The 20,456-nt window shown below is 44.1% G+C and overlaps 1 protein-coding gene across 1 annotated transcript in view; it reads left to right on the forward strand.

Annotated features, from left to right (window-relative positions):
- Positions 1-20,456, forward strand: part of EMC2 (ER membrane protein complex subunit 2) — a 123,932-nt gene that overhangs the window by 84,477 nt on the left and 18,999 nt on the right. Inside the window, exons 7-10 of the mRNA XM_073632153.1 lie at positions 568-653; positions 824-883; positions 12,220-12,301; positions 13,190-13,300. Of these exons, the coding sequence (XP_073488254.1) occupies positions 568-653; positions 824-883; positions 12,220-12,301; positions 13,190-13,300 (339 nt within the window). The remainder of the gene's footprint in view (positions 1-567; positions 654-823; positions 884-12,219; positions 12,302-13,189; positions 13,301-20,456) is intronic.

Below are 20,456 nucleotides of genomic sequence, written 5' to 3' on the forward strand. Positions count from 1 at the left end.
TCTTTTAACCTGGACCATTGCAGATCGTAATGGTGATCATAACACATCAACTCCATTCCATCATGTAATTGTTTGATTACATTTATTAACGGATTGATGGGTGTGTGGCCTGTATAAGATTTCATCAGGTTATCTGGTTTGCTTTGCATTATGTGTTCAGGAGATTATAGTGAAATCGCCCCCATTCATTTCCTCTTCTGGATCAGTGAGGTTCTTTAGCCTCCCGAGACGACTGGTGAGATTATTGGAATGGGAGGAAGGAGAGATACAAGTCAATGGGACAGGCGGATTATCCTCCCCTGCTGCTTTGTAATTACTACATTCTGCCAGGACACTTCTTTGGGTGAAGTGATGCATACAGTGTTTGTATCAATAGCAGGCCATACATCATGTGATCACCGGAGGAGCTTTGTATTGTGTCATTGGGACAGCATAGGGTGTGTTTATATACTCCAACCAAACAGCACTCATGAGCTTGAATTCCTCTGGCACTGAGATAATAATTTGCACAGTCAAATTACTTCCTTTTAACCAAGGGACTAATCCTCTCTTAATGTCAACCTATAGGCGACCAGAAAGAGAAAGATCGCCATTCGCAAAGCCCAGGGGAGAAACGCAGAGGCAATCCGAGAGCTGAATGAGTATCTGGAACAGTGAGTGTTTTACAAGGGGATTTTGTTTTGCACTTCTGCTATGTTTTTTTTTAATTAAAAAGGAATTTGCATTCGACTTAGGTTCCTTTTTGCATCCAAGCTGTTCTTTTTTCCAAACTCTTTCCCACCCCACCCAGCATCTCACCCATTTCATCCCCTTCTCTTCGCAGATTTGTGGGTGACCAAGAAGCTTGGCACGAACTTGCAGAACTTTACATCAACGAACTTGAGTAAGTTACTGAATATTTAGGTTGTCTGTTAAAAGTAACATAGGATGCATTCTATACCTTTTCCAGAGAACCAAAAAAGATCGTAAATTGCAATGGAAATTAAAAATGTTTTATATGGTAATGAAAATACTATAAGAATACTTAACATTTTTATAGAGACCTCTGTTAAAAAAAAATGAACATACAGTACAAAAATTACAAGTTCAAATTACCACCGCGCCACAGAACCAAGAAAATAAAAAATCTAAAAATATTTTATACATGTATTTTATAGATTATTGCTGCCACCTTAAAAAAAAAATTGCATATCCAGTGTACCCAATATTTATAATGCACACCCAGGTACAATGGCTATAACCCCACCAAAAAATATTGAATTGATCACATATTATACCTAAAAATTATTAACTATTTTCCACCCGTGCTATAGCCGAATGACCGCTAAAGCGTGGGCTTCCAGTGCCTGGAGAGCGTCAATAAACGTCCTCCCGTGATCGTGGCCGGTGTGCACAGTGATCACAAGTCCTTCGTACTCAGCTGATTACAGAACAGGGTAAAGGGCCAATTACATCGGGCCCTTTACCACGTGACAGGGACACCACTGTTACAGGGACATCAGTTCCAATCTGTGCTGGTAATCAGTGCCCACAAGTGCCATCTATCAGGTGGCACTGGTGGGCATTGATTGGCACTATCAGTGCGTGTGGGGAGAGAATAAAGCTGGTAAACAGCTTCTGTTACAGGGACATAAGTCCCAATCTGTGCTGGTAATCGGTGACCATCAGTGCCGCCTCATCAGTGCCCACCAGTGCAGCCTCATCATTGCACATCAGTGAAGGAGAAAAATTACCTGTTTGCAAAGTTTTATAACAAACTGTGAAAAAAAAAGTTTTTTGTTTCTTTAGCCAAAAATAAAAAACTCAGCGGTGAATAAAGGATAATTCAGCCTGAGCTCGTTTGGCTCGGCTTCTCCTATGGCTCACAGGAGTGAAATTCGTTTTGCACTCCTGTGAACCATTTTCAGCAGAGAGTGGTCTGAAGTCCTCTCTCTGCTGACGTCACACAAATCAATCCAGGCACCGTGTCATCCCGTCAATGGGAGTCTGGATCCACCAGGTGCCTGGACTGATACGGTCGCTCCTAGCCCCTCCACAGCTCAGCGCTCCAATGAGCATGGAGGAGCAAAGCGGAGAGCTGCTGATTGACATTCTGCAGCTCTCTGCTCAGGGAGCCGAGAGAACCGAGCCATCAGTGATGTTCGATTGCTTGGTTCTCAGTGAAGAGGCGCCGAGGGACAGATGCAGCATTGGACCGATGCTGTATCCACCGAGTTAAGTATGATGGAGTAAAAAACCCCAGTCCCATACTTCTCTTTTAAATGCCACCAACAGAAAGTTCTATTTGTGTAAAAAAAAAAAAAAAATTCTAAAAATTGAGTTTGGGTACAGTGTTACATGACTGCACAATTGTCATTCAAAGTGCAACAGCGCTCAAAGCTAAAAATTGGTCTGGGCAGGAAGGGGGTTTAAGTGCCAAGGAGGCAAGTGGTTAATATAAAAATTAAAAATATAGAAAAAATGTAAATCAGTGTCAGGTTGTACACTCCCGATTCCCTTAAAGTGTCCAGATTACTCGTTCTTCATAATATCTTAACTGTTGTGAAACCTCCACACAACACCATGTGCTCTAGTGACACCCACTATCCGCAGGACGTACACTCACTAAAATTGACTCTCATTCTCATGATCGGCTAAATACACTTTATATTATATCCATTGCCGGCATTACTACCATTCAGCCAGTATTCCTCTCACAAGAAAAACGGATCCACAATAGTGCAGTATCGTTATTAAATTATCTCCGTGAAATAAATATATACGGTATATACTTTTATTTATTTTGTTAATATACTTTACATATATACACACACACACACAAACACACACACACACACACGAGGTGCACGATTAATCGTTAAAAAAAATCACTATCTCGATTCCACCACACTCACGATCTTAAAGGAGTTGTAAAGTCAGAAGGATTTTATCTTAATGCATTCTATGCATTAAGATAAAAAGCCTTCTGTGTGTAGCAGCCTCCCCATCACCCCCTAATAATTACCTGAGCCCCATCTCTGTGCAGCGATGTTCCACAAATTCCTCTGCCGCCCCAGACTCTCCCTTCTGATTGCCTGAGACACAGCAGGTTCGCCATTGGCTCCCGTGGCTGTCAATCAAAGTCAATTAGCCAATCGGGAGAGAGGGGACAGGGCCGAACGGCAGCTCCGTGTCTGAATGGATACACGGAGCTGCAGCTTGGCACTCGACAGGAGGGAGGGGCCAGGAGCAGCAAAGAGGAACCCGAGAAAAGGAGTATCTGTGCAAAACCAACTGCATATAGGAGGTAAGTATAACATGTTTGTTATTTAACCACTTATGGACCGCCCGCCGTCATTATACGGTGACACTTTGAAGTGGAATATCATTATGGCAGCAGCTAGCTGCCATAACCCCGGTATCAACTTCTTCAGCAGGCAGTCCACTTTCTGATAAAAGTGGTCTCAGTGATGGATTTGCAGCGAGATCACTTTTATTGGTGGCGGGAGAGGGGCCCCCCTCCGCTCTCCGGTGCCCTCCACCTCTTACCGGAGCAGCAGCAGAGGCGATAAGAGAGCTGTGCATGATGTCATACGTCAGTGAGGGAGAGAGCTGTGTATGATGTCATACGTCAGTGAGAGAGAGAGCTGTGTATGATGTCATACGTCAGTGAGAGAGAGAGCTGTGCATGATGTCATACGTCAGTGAGAGAGAGAGCTGTGCATGATGTCATACGTCAGTGAGAGAGAGAGCTGTGCATGATGTCATACGTCAGTGAGAGAGAGAGCTGTGCATGATGTCATACGTCAGTGAGAGAGAGCTGTGCATGATGTCCTAAGTCTAGGCTTTTTACCAGACAAGAAACAGGAAGTGGGCTGTATAACAACAAGGGCAGAAGATTTAATAGATGGAAAGTTGAAAAAATGCCTGAAGAGCCGCTTTAATGACATTGGCTGTATGTTTGGGGTCATTGTCCTGCTGCAGAATACATTTGGGGCCATTTACACGCCTCACTGATGGTATGGCAAGATGGATAAGTATCTGCCTTTATTTCTCAGCATTGTGTGTACCTAAGGCTTCATCCTGACTGATTACTTGACACATAGTAACCCACGTTTAAAACGTCCATTTTGCCGCGTTTACATGCTGCGTTTAGCAGCGGTTTGCTGCGTTTGCGCTTTAGAAGCGTTTAAAAAAATGTTTTCTTTTCAAAGTAGCCAAAAAAGAAAAACGCCTGTAAACGAAACGCAGCTAAATGCGAATTACCGCGCTTAGCTGCGTTTAGAAGCATTTGGTGCTTGAAATGCCTGTAAACTCAGCTTCTGAACGTATTTTTTTGTGTTCCATAAAAATGCCTCTAAACTCAACTGCCTAGAAACGACTATAAACGACCCTGTGTACATGTACATGGACAGAAAGATAACATAGAGGAGAGTTCAGGGGCAGTTAAAAAAACAACGCCCAACTGTTCCTAAATGTCCGTTTACCAGCAGCAGTGTATGTGACGCCTAAAAGAATTGATGTTTGGTTTGAAGCCAAAGGGTAGCTACACCAAGTATTGCTTTTAATTTAGATTTTTTTTTCTGTTTGTTCACTTTACATTCTGTAAATTGATAAAAAAAATAAACAATTAAAATATACAGTAAATTTTAAAGTATTTTTATTGCATTTCTTCACCTCTGCCTAAAACTTTCGCACAGTACTGTGGTATGTATATATATATATATATATATATATATATATATATATATATATATATATATATATATATATATATATGTGTTGTGAGATAGAGATATATATTATACACTGTACATTAGAGCTGCACGATTAATCGTTAAAGAATCAGATCACGATTCTTCCCCCCTCGCGATCTTAACAAAGCATTTTCCCGATTTATATGCAGAGTTCTCTGCTCACACCTGACAGCTGTCTAGACAAAAAAAACAGGCAGCCTGCCAAGTTTATGACAACATTGCTTGAATGGAGATAAGGAGAAACATTGTAACACTTAGTCCTTTTAGATCAAAGGAATGAATTTCGGTTTGTAAATGAGAGAAGTTTAACCAATTAAGGCTGCTTTCACACTAGGGTGACGGGTCCGTTGAGCGGCGCTTTTCGGCTGCTAGCAGGGTGCTTTTAACCCCCAAGAAGAGTTTTAACAAGGGGTAAAAGCGCCCGTGTTGCGGCGCTTCCGAAGTGCTTTTCAGGCGCATGGAAGCAGTGCCCATTCATTCCAGTGGGCAGGGGCGTTGTAGGAGCAATGTATACAGCGCTCCCACACCGCCCCAAAGATGCTGCTTGCAAGACTTTTTTTCCCCGTCCCGCAAGCGCACCGCCCCAGTGTGAAAACACTTGGGCTTTCACACTGGGGAGGCATGAGAGGCAGTTTTCAGGCGCTATTTTTAGTGCTAAAACACCTGAAAACTACCTCAGTGTGAAAGACTAAACCTTTTACCCTTTTTCTGACACTTGTTTACAAGTTAAAAATCAGTATTTTTTGCTAGAAAATTACTTGGAACCCATATATATATATATATATATATATATATATATATATATATATATATATATATATATAAAAAATTAGAAGAGACCCAAGAGAATAAAATGGCGGTTGTTGCAATATTTTATGTCACACTGTATTTGCGCAGCGCTCTTTCAAACGCAATCTTTTGGGAAAAAAACACACTTTGACGAACTAATAAAAAAACTAAACAGTAAAGTTAGCCCAATTTTTTTGTATAATGTGAAAGATGATGTTACGCCGTGAGAATCGTCAGAGAATCTTTATTCTAAGCAAAAATTCTCATTTTGGCCAGATTTGTGCAGCTCTACTGTACATATATAAATATATAGTAGGAAGTTCAATTAAGAATTCTCACTGTGATCTGAATCTGCACGTTGGCTGTGTTATCTTTTTGTTGTTTTAGCGCAGTTCTGGGAGGAAACATTGGTGTGAGTGGATTAGCACACTTTTTCCAGTATGACTGTGAATTCCTCCTGTAAAGGCAAAGGCTGTGCTGTCTTAAGGGGCTCTGCACTGCCTAAATTCTATAGCTTTTATATCACATTGTCTGTTTCCTTCCTGCCCATGATGAGTGTATAGTGAAGACTTCAGACTCCATCTGGTTATGCCTGAACAATAAAATAATTGACTGCTTTAGAATTATCGGTATTCTACGGCACAGTGAAAATTCTGTTTTTTTGGTTTTTTTTGGTTTTTTTTTTACTGGGTCCCTAAAGTATCTCAAATATTATATTACTGTTGCAGTTTTTAAATAGAAAATTACATTCTTTAAGGCCTTATTAACACCTATGCAGGTTGCAGTTTGCATATTCCAGGCGCATTTTGCATTTTTCCAATACACATTTTTGATTCATTGAAGTCCATGGAACCAAAATCCAGAAAAAAATTCTTGGCCCTTTCCATAAAATGCACAGATGTGAACTACATCCATAGGAAACCATGTTAAATGGACTGTAGTGTGTTTCTGCAAAACTGAAAATGCACTAAAAAATGCATAGGTGTGAACCAGGCCTTAGTCTTAAAGCGACCCTGTCACATAAACTCCCTTTCTTTCTTGTTCATTGAGTAGAGACACAGGAAGCCTTGAACCTTCAGGTTGGACTCCTGCCTACAGGAGGATTGGACGCTGGCAAAAAAACATTTGTAGGCCAGTCCAGGTTAACTGCTCCTACTACCAGCGTGCCCATGAAAAACGAACCTAATTTTCTTAACCATCTGCAGAATCTGCCATAATTAAATAGACATTGAATGTAACAATGAGGAAGATATTCTACCAGCATAACAGTTCAGTTTTCATTAAAAAACTATTAATGTCCAAATAATTTTATTGTTCCTTGATAAAATGTTCAAATCTTTTAAAGGAGAAGTATGGGTTAGGCTTTCTTTCCCATATTCATACTTACCTAGGTGGATGCAGGATTGGTCCGATGCTGCATCTGGTTCCCAGTATCTCTGCACCTCCGATGACTCGGTTCTCTCAGCTCCCCGCAAGCCGCTGAGACGGCAGCTCCCCGCCCCTCCACAGCTCAGCGCTCCAGTGAACGTGGAGGAGCAGAGCAGGAGAGCTGCTGATTGACAATCAGCAGCTCTCCTGCTCTGCTCCTCCACGCTCACTACAGTGCTGAGCTGTGGAGGGGCGGGGAGCGGCTCGCTGAGAGGCTGAGGCTGCTATCAGTCCAGGCACCTGGCAGATCCAGACTTCTGAAGTTGGGATGACGCGGTGCCTGGACTGATCTTGGTGGCGTCAGCAGAGAGCGGATTTCAGATCGCTCTCTGCTGAAAACGGGTCACAGGAGTGCTAAAGGAGTTACACTCCTGTGACCCTTAGGAGAAGCCCAGGCTGGACTTCTTTAAAAACACAGGCCACATTTTATAGGTATAATCAGAAAATGTGTACAGATCCAGATTAATATCATCTTCAACACCTGACAATTTTCTGAATTGGGTAGTAAGGCTGGGTTCACACTGGTCCGACAAACGCTCCGACATTGGGAGCTCATGTCGCATGACGTGTGAAATTTAATGTTTCCCTATGGGAGCCGTCCTAACTGGTCCGACACAAGTCGTTCCGACTTTAGAAATGCTCCCTGTACTACTTTGGTCCGACTTTGATCCTACTTCAGCCTATTGACTATCATTGAAGTCGGATCAAAGTCGGATTGCCGTCTTGCATGATCCGACTTCGGCACGCGACTTGTGCTCAGATGTTCTTGAGGGGGAACTCCGCGCCAAATTTTAAATAAAAAACCGGCATGGGTTCCCCCTCCAAGAGCATACCAGGCCCTTGGGTCTGGTATGGACCTTGAGGGGAACCCCCTACGCCGAAAAAATGGCGTGGGGGGTCGCCCCCAATCCATACCAGACCCTTATCCGAGCACGCAGCCCGGCCGGACAGGAATGGGGGTGGGGACGAGCGAGCGCCCCCCCCCCTCCTGAACCGTACCAGGCCGCATGCCCTCAACATGGGGGGTGGTGCCTTGGGGGAGGGGGCGCGCTGTGGCCGTTGGTTGTCGGGGTCTGCGGGCGGGGGCTTATCGGAATCCGGGAGCCCCCTTTAATAAGGGGGCCCCCAGATCCCGGCCCCCCACCCTATGTGAATGAGTATGGGGTACATCGTACCCCTACCCATTCACCTAGGGAAAAAGTGTCAATTAAAAAAAAACACTACACAGATTTTTAAAGTAATTTATTAGACAGCTCCGGGGGTCTTCTTCCGACTTCGGGGGTCTCTCCGGTTCTTCTCCGCGCTCTCCGGGTCTTCTGCCGGGCTCCTCCGCTATTTTCTGCTCTTTTGCTATAGCGGAGGAGCCCGGTCTGCTGCCTTCTTCTCTTCGGGGGTCTCTCCGGTTCTTCTCCGCGCTCTCCGGACCTTCTGCCGGGCTCCTCCGCTCTCTTCTGCTCTTTTGCCGCTCTTTTGCTATAGCGAAGGAGCCCGGTCTTCAATCTTCTGCTCTCTTCTCCTGATGTTGACACGACGCTCTCTGGGGCTGGAATGCACTCTGAGCGCTCCGCTCTGACTTATATAGGTGGTGACCACGCCCCCTTATGCCGTCACAGTCCCTGGGCATGCTGGGACTGTGACGTTTTAGGGGGTGTGGTCATCACCCGATGACCACGCCCCCTTATGCCGTCATAGTCCCAGCATGCCCAGGGACTGTGACGGCATAAGGGGGCGTGGTCACCACCTATATAAGTCAGAGCGGAGCGCTCAGAGTGCATTCCAGCCCCAGAGAGCGTCGTGTCAACATCAGGAGAAGAGAGCAGAAGGCAGAAGATTGAAGACCGGGCTCCTTCGCTATAGCAAAAGAGCGGCAAAAGAGCAGAAGAGAGCGGAGGAGCCCGGCAGAAGGTCCGGAGAGCGCGGAGAAGAACCGGAGAGACCCCCGAAGAGAAGAAGGCAGCAGACCGGGCTCCTCCGCTATAGCAAAAGAGCAGAAAATAGCGGAGGAGCCCGGCAGAAGACCCGGAGAGCGCGGAGAAGAACCGGAGAGACCCCCGAAGTCGGAAGAAGATCCCCGGAGCTGTCTAATAAATTACTTTAAAAATCTGTGTAGTGTTTTTTTTTTAATTGACACTTTTTCCCTAGGTGAATGGGTAGGGGTACGATGTACCCCATACTCATTCACATAGGGTGGGGGGCCGGGATCTGGGGGCCCCCTTATTAAAGGGGGCTCCCGGATTCCGATAAGCCCCCGCCCGCAGACCCCGACAACCAACAGCCAGGGTTGTCGGGAAGAGGCCCTTGTCCTCATCAACATGGGGACAAGGTGCTTTGGGGTGGGGGGGGCCGCAGCGCGCCCCCTCCCCCAAGGCACCACCCCCCATGTTGAGGGCATGCGGCCTGGTACGGTTCAGGAAGGGGGGGGGCGCTCGCTCGTCCCCACCCCCATTCCTGTCCGGCCGGGCTGCGTGCTCGGATAAGGGTCTGGTATGGATTGGGGGCGACCCCCCATGCCGTTTTTTTCGGCGTAGGGGGTTCCCCTCAAGGTCCATACCAGACCCAAGGGCCTGGTATGCTCTTGGAGGGGGAACCCATGCCGGTTTTTTATTTAAAATTTGGCGCGGAGTTCCCCCTAATACCAAACAATGCCGGGCATTGGCGGGGATCCAAGTCGGATCCCCGTTCATTGAAAGTCGGACACATGCCGGCTTTATGTCGCAGGGCAAAGTCGGATCCAAAGTAGGCCGGCTGTCGTGTCGCACCAGTGTGAACCCAGCCTAAATGGGAGGAAGAGATACACTGGATATAATATATGGAAACCTCACATCACTTGGTATTTCCCAGCCGCCTGGGCTACAGGAGAGCCCTGTGCACAACAACAATGATTAAAAAAATGTATTACTACTGTGGATTCCCTGCAGAGGCACCCCAGAAGTAAAACTAAAAAAAATTTTGGTAGCACTTTTTTTACTATTCCTTTTTTATTTTTTTTCTTCCATCAGTCCTGTTTTCTACATGACTGCTATAGCTTGTCTCTTCAGTCACAGCCATCCAGGTATGGCAGTCCTCAACTTGGCTTTTGGAGTGCTGAGTCTGCACATTGTGAGAATAGCCTGGAAGTGACCTTTGGCCCTAGGTTCAGCATAGGGCATGTAGCCGGCTGTATTCTGGTAAAAGTTAGCTGCAGTGTGCTTATGAGAGCCTCTGCCATTGCCTCAGCGCCCGCTCTGTCTCTAAAGTCTCGGTGAGTAGGCCAGTCTGGCTGGGCATTGGGAGCTACCACTTTTATGTAAGTCGCTGGGCACATTTCTAATTTCCTGTTTTTTGCTGAGAAAGGGTTTAATGCTGTGGGTCATCTACTGGGTGGAGTGGTGCATGTTTGCGTTCCCCATCCTTTTCCCACCAAACAGCATCAAGGTAGCATGAGAACACCGAACTTTGATTTGTTCCTGCTGCCAGCATATAGTGACTTAAGTCCTGTAGGCGACAGTATAACACAAAGTTTGAAGGATCGCCTTTTGACAAAAAATAATAAATTAACATTTTTTTGCAGGTAAAACAATATGCATGCATTATTTTTTGTTGTTGTAGGAGCCTGTAAAGCATTTCACTGGCGATCAGCAGATCACTGATGCCATGCAGATCTCCTGCCGCCCTGTCAGTGTATCTGTGTGTTCATACCTCGTACAAGCAAGCATATTTGCACTGACACGAAGAATCCATGAACTACCACAGTGCTCAGTAAGGATGTGGAACTCTTTCACAATTGGTGGTGGCTGCAGGGAGTATGGATATTTTTAAGAGACTCCTGGATGTGCATCTTAACCACTTCAGCCCTGGAAGATTTGGCCGCTGAACGACCAGGCCATTTTTTGCTATTCGGCACTACGTTGTTTTAACTGACAATTGTACGGTCGTACGACGTTGCACCCAAACAAAATTGACGTCCTTTTTTTCCCACAAATAGAGCTTGCTTTTGGTGGTATTTGATCGCCTCCACGGTTTTTATTTTTTGAGCTATAAACAAAAAAAGAGCGACAATTTTGAATAAAATATAAAATTTTGTACTTTTAGCTATAATAAATATCCCCCTTTTTTTTTATTTTTTTTTTTTTTTTAAAAAAAGCTAATTTTTCCTCAGTTTAGGCCGATTTGTATTCTTCTACATATTTTTGGTAAAAAAAAAAATATCGCAATAAGCATATATTGATTGATTGGTTTGTGCAAAAGTTATAGCGTCTACAAAATAGGGGATAGATTTATAGCATTTTTATTATTATTTTTACTAGTAATGGCGTCGATCTGCGATTTTTATCGAGACTGCGTCATTATGGCGGACACATCGGACACTTTTGACACATTTTTGGGACCATTGGCATTTATACAGCGATCAGCGCTATAAAAATGCCCTGATTACTGTAAAAATGTCACTGGCAGGGAAGGGGTTAACACTAGGGGGTGATCAAGGGGTTAACTATGTTCCCTATGTGTGTTTCTAACTGTAGGGGGAGGGGACTGACCTAGAGTAAGTGATGGGTCATGGTTCTAATAGCTAATAGGAACTCACGATCTGTCATGCCTCAGAACAGAACAGGGATTTGTGTGTTTACACACATACACACACACACACACACATCCCTGTTTTGCCTCTCGTACCCGTGTTCGCTAGTGGCCGTCAGTCATCGCGACCATAGGCCACAAGCATCGGCACCCCCGCTGTGCAGCGCGCGCGCCTGCTATCCCGATCCCGCGAGCCGACGTATAGCAACGACGGCTCGTGGGATCGTACCGACCAGCCGCAGTAAAATGACGGCGGCTGGTTGGCAAGCGGCTAAAAAAAAACAACATACAGGGATATGGGAAACAATTATAGACACTGACACACATGCACCTACACAGGTTGAACTGTTTTCTGTTTTTTTGTTTTGGTTAACGTGGGAAGCGTTAAAATGTGTCAGGTTTTTCTTACGGACTGTGATCTCACTGGAGGGTAGTTGTCATTGGGACTGCAAGGCACGGGCAGTAGTAAATACGTTGTCAGAAATTCTAACCTTATCCACACTCTACTAAGCCTCCAAGGTGGGGAGGAAAAAAGCTGGGACATATTGGGAAGAGGTTATGTAGTAGTTTTTTTTTTAACCTCAGTGGTACTTTAGTATAATAACATTATAGGGCAAAGAGGTAAGGTTTGTGTTAGAGTATTGATGCTGTTAGTGATTTATAAAGCACCTTTTAATTTCTTTTTTTTTTTTTTTTTGCTACTGTATAGCTATGCGAAGGCTGCCTTCTGCCTGGAGGAACTTATATTGACAAACCCACACAATCACTTTTACTATCAGCAGTTTGCAGAAGTGAGTATTGTTAAATGTCACCAGATTTTCAAAATGGAATTCGCAAACACACAGTGTCCAAATTGCAGTAACAGTGGGATGGACTTAAAGTGGTATTGCTAAATAAAACCTGAGCCTACTCTGCTGTGGTTCAGGAGTGCGTAGTGCGCAGAGTGCATGGGGTCAGGAGTGCGTAGCGCGCAGGGTGCATGGGGTCAGAAGTGCGTAGCGAGCAGGGTGCATGGGGTCAGGAGTGCGTAGCGCGCAGGGTGCATGGGGTCAGGAGTGCGTAGCGCGCAGGGTGCATGGGGTCAGGAGTGCGTAGCGCGCAGGGTGCATGGGGTCAGGAGTGCGTAGCGCGCAGGGTGCATGGGGGTCAGGAGTGCGCAGAGTTCATGGGGGTCAGGAGTGCGCAGAGTTCATGGGGGTCAGGAGTGCGCAGAGTGCATGGGGGTCAGGAGTGCGCAGAGTGCATGGGGGTCAGGAGTGCGCAGAGTGCATGGGGGTCAGGAGTGCGCAGAGTGCATGGGGGTCAGGAGTGCGCAGAGTGCATGGGGGTCAGGAGTTTGTAGCGCTGACCTGTCAAATTGCATTCCGAATCGGCAGCTAGTGCCGGCAATGGCACCGTCCGAATCGGTGTGGCACTGCAAAGTTTCTGTACTACTTTTAGTGACTTCAGGGGGCGATTTGTATAGACACTGATGCATGAACCGCACAGATGTCTGTCAAATCGCCCCCGAAGTCGGACTGACATGCAGGTATGAAATCGTGTGAGTTCAGCTGAACTTGCATGATTTCTAACCTGCAATCAGTGTGAACCTGGGCTAAATATCCATTTCTTCGACTTAACTGTTTTTGGCACAATAGCACTATTTTGTTGATTATTGTTTTTATTGTTTTTTTTCTCAGGTAAAATACACCCAAGGTGGACTTGAAAATCTTGAACTTGCTAGAAAATACTTTTCCCAGTCTTTGAAGCTGAATAACCACAACATAAGGGCATTGTTTGGCCTTTATATAGTAAGTTTTATTGGTGTTGGGAGAATTATGTTTTCATATCAGTCATCTAAGTTACTGCTTCCTTTTACTGCTAGTCTCATGAGATTTGGTGATGTCATTACTGTGCTGCTTTTTATTCTCCTTGATGATGTTGAAGCTGTATTGGAGGGCTTTCAGTGTATTCATTGAATTGCTTCTGCTTCACCCATTCTGGGGATCTGGGATTTCTGCCTCTTCTTGATCACTACCCCACCACTCATTAGTACAGAGCAGCACTGATATGTGGAAGCAAAGCTCTGCTCCTCCACCAAGATGACTTCTTCCACACAGACCCCATGCAGAACAAGCAAGTCACTAACAAGGAAAAGATTAGCTGCAAGGAGCCTTCAAATGATACTGGTAACTAATCATTGGCCCTCAGCTTGCTGTTCACAGTTTTCATAGTTCAGGTCATCTAACTCTTTTTCTGCCAGAGCTGGTTTTGCGTTTTTTGCACCTTTAAAAAAATAATTTTAGGCCTGAAGATCGCATAAACCCCCACAACAAGATATATTTTCTGAAAGTAGACACCCTAGAGTGCAAAATAGTGGTAGTTTCATCCAATTTTTTATATCGCACGATATTGCCGCAGTGGTCTAGGAAAAAGTAAAAATCAGTCAAGATTACACTAAATTTGATTTTGGGACACAGATTTTTTTTGACAAAATGTATAAAAGATGAGGTTGTACCGATTAAATAGAAACCCAACATGTCAAACCTTAAAGTGGATATCAACCCGATTCATGAAATTTGTACTGGGCACATCTATCTTCAGTATTTTCTTATCTTTTTTCAAAGCCCTATGTCCCGTAGCTTTGTCCTCCTCTGTTCTTCTGTTATCAGCCTGATAACTTTTGACAAGTTCTCCAAGACGGGAGATAGAAGTGTGTGTCGGGGGAGGTTACTATAAATTAACACAAAGCTAAACTAGTCACAGGCACGCTCTGCTTGTGTGGGGAGGGGGTGTGTGCCTTTCCTCCAATCAGCTGACTCAGTCTCTCACAGTGTATAGCAATTATCCCCTCCTACAGGGGAACCAGGGAGAAAAAAAACTCTAACAGGACGTGCACTTTCTAAACAGTATATAAAGATGAAGAAAGCAGATATACATGTAAAACCTATGTAGGGAGATTTGTTTCATCTCTGTGTATTATTTGAGGATGTTCACTGGTTATATGTGAGGGTTTATATCCACTTTAAATTTGCGTGCATCCGTGAAATGGCGATACACTTCAATATCCTATATTTTCCTTAGGCAACGCTTTAAAAGCCACCTATAGATTGCACTGCATTCAACTTTTTCCCGGCCATGCTAGTCAGGTACACTGACAGGGGGACCCGGAAGTGACATTTTACTTGTCTCTTCCGTGTCTTCAACAAGAAGGTGAGGAGAATGGATGCATGTCCGCTCAGCACCCTCCCCCTTTACCTGGCGGCACTAGCTATGCTGTTCCCGTGCCTGCAGATGGGCAAGCAGAGCTTGGGAGACATGGCGGGGGCGAGGGGGGGGGGACTTCCATTAGCGACTGCTTGCATCTGACAGCCAGAAAACAGCTTCTCAGGTTTACACACAATCCCAGTGGCTGCAGCCACCGGGATTGTGTGTAAAATCTGATGTATGGACCTGGTAGCAAAAGGGTTAAAGCAGAACTAAACACTACTTAAAAAAAAAAATGCTTGTGGTTAGAACTCTGTCTTCTGCCATAAAACCTATTTCTCTGCCTATCTTTTTTTTTTTTTTTTTTTTTATTGCACTTTGCCACGCATATGTGGCTCTGTGTACAATGCCCTAATCTGTAAGAGAGTAAGTGACTTCTATTGCCAGTCAAAGAAGACTGGTTGAAGATTTTGGACCTGGAAGAAGCCTAGATTATGATGATGGTGGCATGGCACTTTCATAGATTGGTGTGTCATAATTTCCAAGTGTAGTGTGCCCTGGGAACCTGCAGCCATATCTTTCTGTTTCAAGTTAACATTTGAATATGGGTTTATTTTAAAACTGCCTTCTTTATCCAGGTGACTGATTTTGTACTTTATTATAAGGCCCTGCAAGACGGATTTTTACATGGAAAGTATCCAGCTACGTAATATTTTACTGGGGAGATCTTGGTACTTAATAGCAGTTTCAGTCCCAATCCTTGCCTCCAGCTCAAAGACTGTCTTTCTTTCTTATTCATTGAAGGACACAGGAAGACTTTTGCCTTTGGGTTTTACTGCCACCTTCATAAAGACTGGACACTCGCAAACAAAAAAAAAAAAAAAAGTATAGGCCAGTCCAGGATAACCCCTACAACTACCAGCATACCAAACCATATCAAACCATACAGTTTGACATTCTTTCAGCACTTGCTTTGTCTCTGATGATTCGCTTTGTGAGTAGGCAGATTTGGTTGAGCACCAAGAGCTGCTTCATTGCTCGGGTTATTTGGTGCATTCATAATTTCTGCTTGCTGCCAGTTCCTGCTGTGGAAAAAGTAAACCTGAGGGACTGAGTGCTGATAACTGTTGGATGTAGTATTGTGAGCCTGAGCTCTCTTTCCCAAGATTCAGCGCCAAAAAGATATCATGCCACTGCTGCTTCTGCAATGTCAAGATTCACGTGGAACTCTGATTTTTGGTCTGTTCCTACTGCCCTCCTGCAGTCACTACGGATACCTCCGTCCATCCAACTATTATCTTCTGTGAACTGTCTGGGTTTCCTGAGTACCTGGGGCCTTTCCTCTTACCCTGAACCTAAATCTGAAATCAGTTATAAACACATCTTGTCCAAATACAAGAGCCATGGGTATCCTTACTTGAATCTTGGTGTGCTTTTTGTATTTCTTTCAGATCTGTGCAGTAGAAAGAAACTTTTGCCTTTGTGCAGAAGCTTCCTGTAATAAAGACAGTTGCTCTCTCTTATTGGGCAGGGTGAATGGTCTTGTACCTTGTTCACCTATAGTTTCTGCAGGGAGTCTGTAGTGGGTGGAACTTGTGGGCCCCTCTACAGCTCTTCTCTCTATGTGCAGTCAATTATGACATTACTTCCTTTTTTATACAAGGGATTACTGGGTTTACAAAAGCATTTGCTGCACTCAATGACTTTACATCCTTTGTGGCTTTTGAAGAATATATTCAAATGACATGTTTTTGGACCTGGGGTTTAGTTTTAAGCTGCTTTATTCCTACAAAATCTTGTAGATTAGTCCTTCAGCTTTAGAATTGGGGAAGTCTTCACTTTCCACCTTTTGAAAGATCATAATATAAAAATTTAGTCTCTTAGTCTACATCCTGAAGCTTCAGGAGTTGGGTTACTTCTACATAGTTGGATCATTCCCTTGGTGTGAAGACTTGGAGAACGCCACAGCACTGGTGTTCAGATCCTGAGCTGGGCAGAACCTTATGCTGTGCTCATTTCAGCTGTGGCTGCTTGGTGGACAGCTATCCCCAGCTTATTACATCAGGATTTGATAGAGCATTTGCCAAACTCAAGTGCATTCCAAGTCTTGTTGCAAGATGAGGATGCTGAATGTGGCCCCACAGATACCTTGGTTCAACTGCATGCTTAACAGGTTTGGCTCAAAGTGCAGGCATCCTCTGCCAGTGTCAGCTTTTTTTTCATAGGATCTCAGTGCCCAGATCTAGGTCTAGCTTTCTTCCTTGAATGCTTCTTCCTCAGCTGTTTCCTAGACTTGAGATGGAGGGCTTTGTGGTGAATTTCCTTTCTCTGTACATCAACAACCTGATGAAGCTCCTGATTGTTTCTTCATTGGTTCTAACATATAGTTAGATTTGACGAGTTCAGAGCATCTCTATTTCATTTTTTTTTACAATGCCTGTGGATATTCGTGCAAGGCCTATCATGAATCTTATTTCCCCTAAGATTTCTTCCTTTCTAGCCGATAGGTTGGAATTAGAAAGAAACTCTTGGCACTAACAATTCTGCACCCTTCCTTCCTATTTGGTTAGAATGTTACTCTTTTATCCCTTGCTTAAGACATTGTGTGTAGGGTCCCCAACTCCCCATGTACCTTTACTCTTTTGTCCCTTGTATCCCTGTGAAATGAAACTTTGGTTCTTTCTGCATTCTCAGGAATTGTCGTTTGGAACTCTTGTAAACCTTTTCATTTCAACCCTCTGGGTTTCTTCCCTAGCCTGGCCTCTGTAAGGCGAGTTTGACCTGTCAGCTCTCAGACATGGACTCTCATCACCCTTTGGGCCTGTAATGGATCAGGTCACTTGAGGTACAGGCTGCCTTTTGGCCTAGGAGAGTTTTGAAACTCCTTCTCAAACAGATAATTTATCTTCAGTTCCTCTGTCCATCTACAATTCTCCAAGAGGAGCTTACATTTTCCTTTTTATTTATGATACAGGCTGTAAGTCTGTCTCACAGCCACTGACACCTTGTGTCAGGCATCCTGGACCAATCCTTTAGGGCAGTGTTTCTCAACTCCCAGTCCTCAAGGCGCCCCAACAGGTCATGTTTTCAGGATTTCCCTCAGATGAAACGGCTGGGGTAATTACCAAAGCAGTGAAACTGATCAAATCACCTGTGCAAAATAATGGAGAGCCTGAAAACATGACCTGTTGGGGTGCCTTGAGGACTGGAGTTGAGAAACACTGCTTTAGGGTGATTCAGTTCCCGTTCCACCATGTTTTGTGAATTTCAGGTAACCAGCTGAAAGTTAGGTCTTTAGATTTTGATTTGCTCCCCTCCCTTTTGATACATTCCCAACTGGTTGTGGGTGTTTCTTGTTCTTCCAGCATCTAACATTGGTTGAGTTAAATTACTGGTATCACAACAGGATGGAACCGTGGATACAGAAGTAGTAGGAAAAGTGGAATGTCCTAACTGCATTAGAAGACTCTATATGGACAATAACATGGACTTTATAGGCACAAGTACACAAGATTTAGCAAGAAATTATTTTATTTTGATGCAAAAAATGGTTAAAATATAAACATATTCTAAAATTACACAGAACAAATATTGCCTAGAGAGTATGCTGTATATGACCCCACCAAAACCCATTCCTGGTAAACGTATTGAGTCCAAATGGAGCAATAGCCAGTATCCAATCAAGCTTGGTGTAGGTAGATGTGGTATGATAATATATGTGGTATGATAATGATAGTCACCCATACCCCACACCAAGATAACACAGGTGCAAACCGCAAATACAGAGACACACATAAAACAGGTAACCGCCACCTACAACTAATGCAGTAGACTCTGCCAAATTTGCGGTTTGCTCCGGTATTACCTTGGTGCGGGGTATGGGTGACTGGTGCCATTAGGAGAGTTGACAACTAATGCCATGTCTAACATCAGTATGATTATCCCTTTCATGACTAAGCCTATTTTTGAAATTTGGTGTTTACAAGTTAAAATCCGTATTTTTTGCTAGAAAATTACTTAGAACCCCCAAACATTATATATATTTTTTTAGCAGAGAATCTAGAGAATAAAATGGAGATTGTTGCAATATTTTATATCACACGGTATTTGTGCAGCGGTGTTTTAAACGCAAATTTTTGGGAAAAGGGACACTTTCATGAATTTTAAAAAAACCAAACAGTAAAGTTACCCCAATTTTTTTGTATAATGTGAAACATGATGTTACGCCGAGTAAATAGATACCAAACATGTCACGCTTTATAATTGCACGCACTCATGGAATGGTGACAAACTACGGTACCTAAGAATTTCCATAGGCGATGCTTTAAATTTTTTTTTTACGGTTACCAGGTTAGAGTTACAGAGGAGGTCTAGTGCTAGAATTATTGCTCTCGCTCTGACGATCGCAGCGATACCTCACATGTGTGATTTGAACACCGTTTACATATGCGGGCACGACTTCTGTATGCGTTTTCTTTGCTGCGCGAGCTCGCAGGGAGGGGGGGGGCTTTAAATTTTTTTTTTATTATTTATTTTATTTATTTTTATATTTATAGATTGTGTTTAAAAAAAAAAAATGTTTGACTTTTATTGCTGTCACAAGGAATGTAAACATCCCTTATGACAGGAATAGGTGGTGACAGGTACTCTTTATGGAGGGATCGGGGGTCTAAAAGACCCCCGATCCCTCCTTTGCACTTCAAAGTATTCAGATCGCCAAAAACGGTGATTCTGAATACTGTGTATTTTTTTAAAACCGGCGCCATTGGCAGCTGAGTAAATGGGAAGTGACTTCATGACGTTGCTTCCGTGTCTACGATTAGGAGGCTGGAACGAAGCCACCCACGGCTTCAGTCCAGCCGCCGGAGGCGGCCGATTGGTCATCGGACTCCCGATGGAACGGGAGGCCCGGTAAGAGCGGTGGGGGGGGGGGACATCCCCTCCCACTCCTCCGGTTTAACAGCCGAGTGGCTTTTAGCCGCATCGGTTGTTATACCAGGAAAGCCGATCGCCCACTCTAAACAACGGTACCGGGATGATGCCGTTATAACCCATGAAAGCCGAGTACGCACATCTGCGTACGTTCGGCGGGAAGGGGTTTAATTTAGCAGTAATTATCAGTATTATCAGTCACTCCTTCTGAATTATGTGTTTTTTGTTTATTTCGAATATTTCCCTAAGCTTGTGAGGAAGCACTGACGCGCGCAACATATAGAGCATCATCATACCACATCTACCTACACCAAGCCTGATTGGATACTGGCGATCATTCCATTTGGACCCCATACGTCTACCAGAAATGAGTTGTGGTGTTATGCAGTATACTCTCTAGGCAAGATTTGTTCGGTGTAATTTTATAATATGTTTATATTTTAACCATTTTTGCAACAAAATAAAATTTTTTTTTTTTTAAATCTTGTGTACTTGTGCCTATAAAGTCCATGTTCTTGTCCATATATAGTCATCTAACATTGATTGTTAGACTGCCACCCTATCTTCTGTTCTCTTTTACCAGAGATGCAGATGATCCCCAGTTTTCCATTGTCCTTGGGCATGTTAGTAGTGTTTGCTGGTTGCCTTCCCCTAAGTTGGACTGCTTTTTGACTTCCCGCGCCCCTCAGTGGATGTGAAAGAAAATAGGATTTTTGTACTTTAAAATCCTTTTCTTGGAGTCCATTGAGAGCCCACAGGTCCCACTATCTGTGTTATGGCCATGTTCTTGGTACTGCTTTACTCCAAAACTGAGGCATGCTGGTAGTA

This window comes from Aquarana catesbeiana, linkage group LG05 (genome assembly GCF_042186555.1).
Source record: "Aquarana catesbeiana isolate 2022-GZ linkage group LG05, ASM4218655v1, whole genome shotgun sequence".
NCBI lineage: Eukaryota > Metazoa > Chordata > Amphibia > Anura > Ranidae > Aquarana > Aquarana catesbeiana.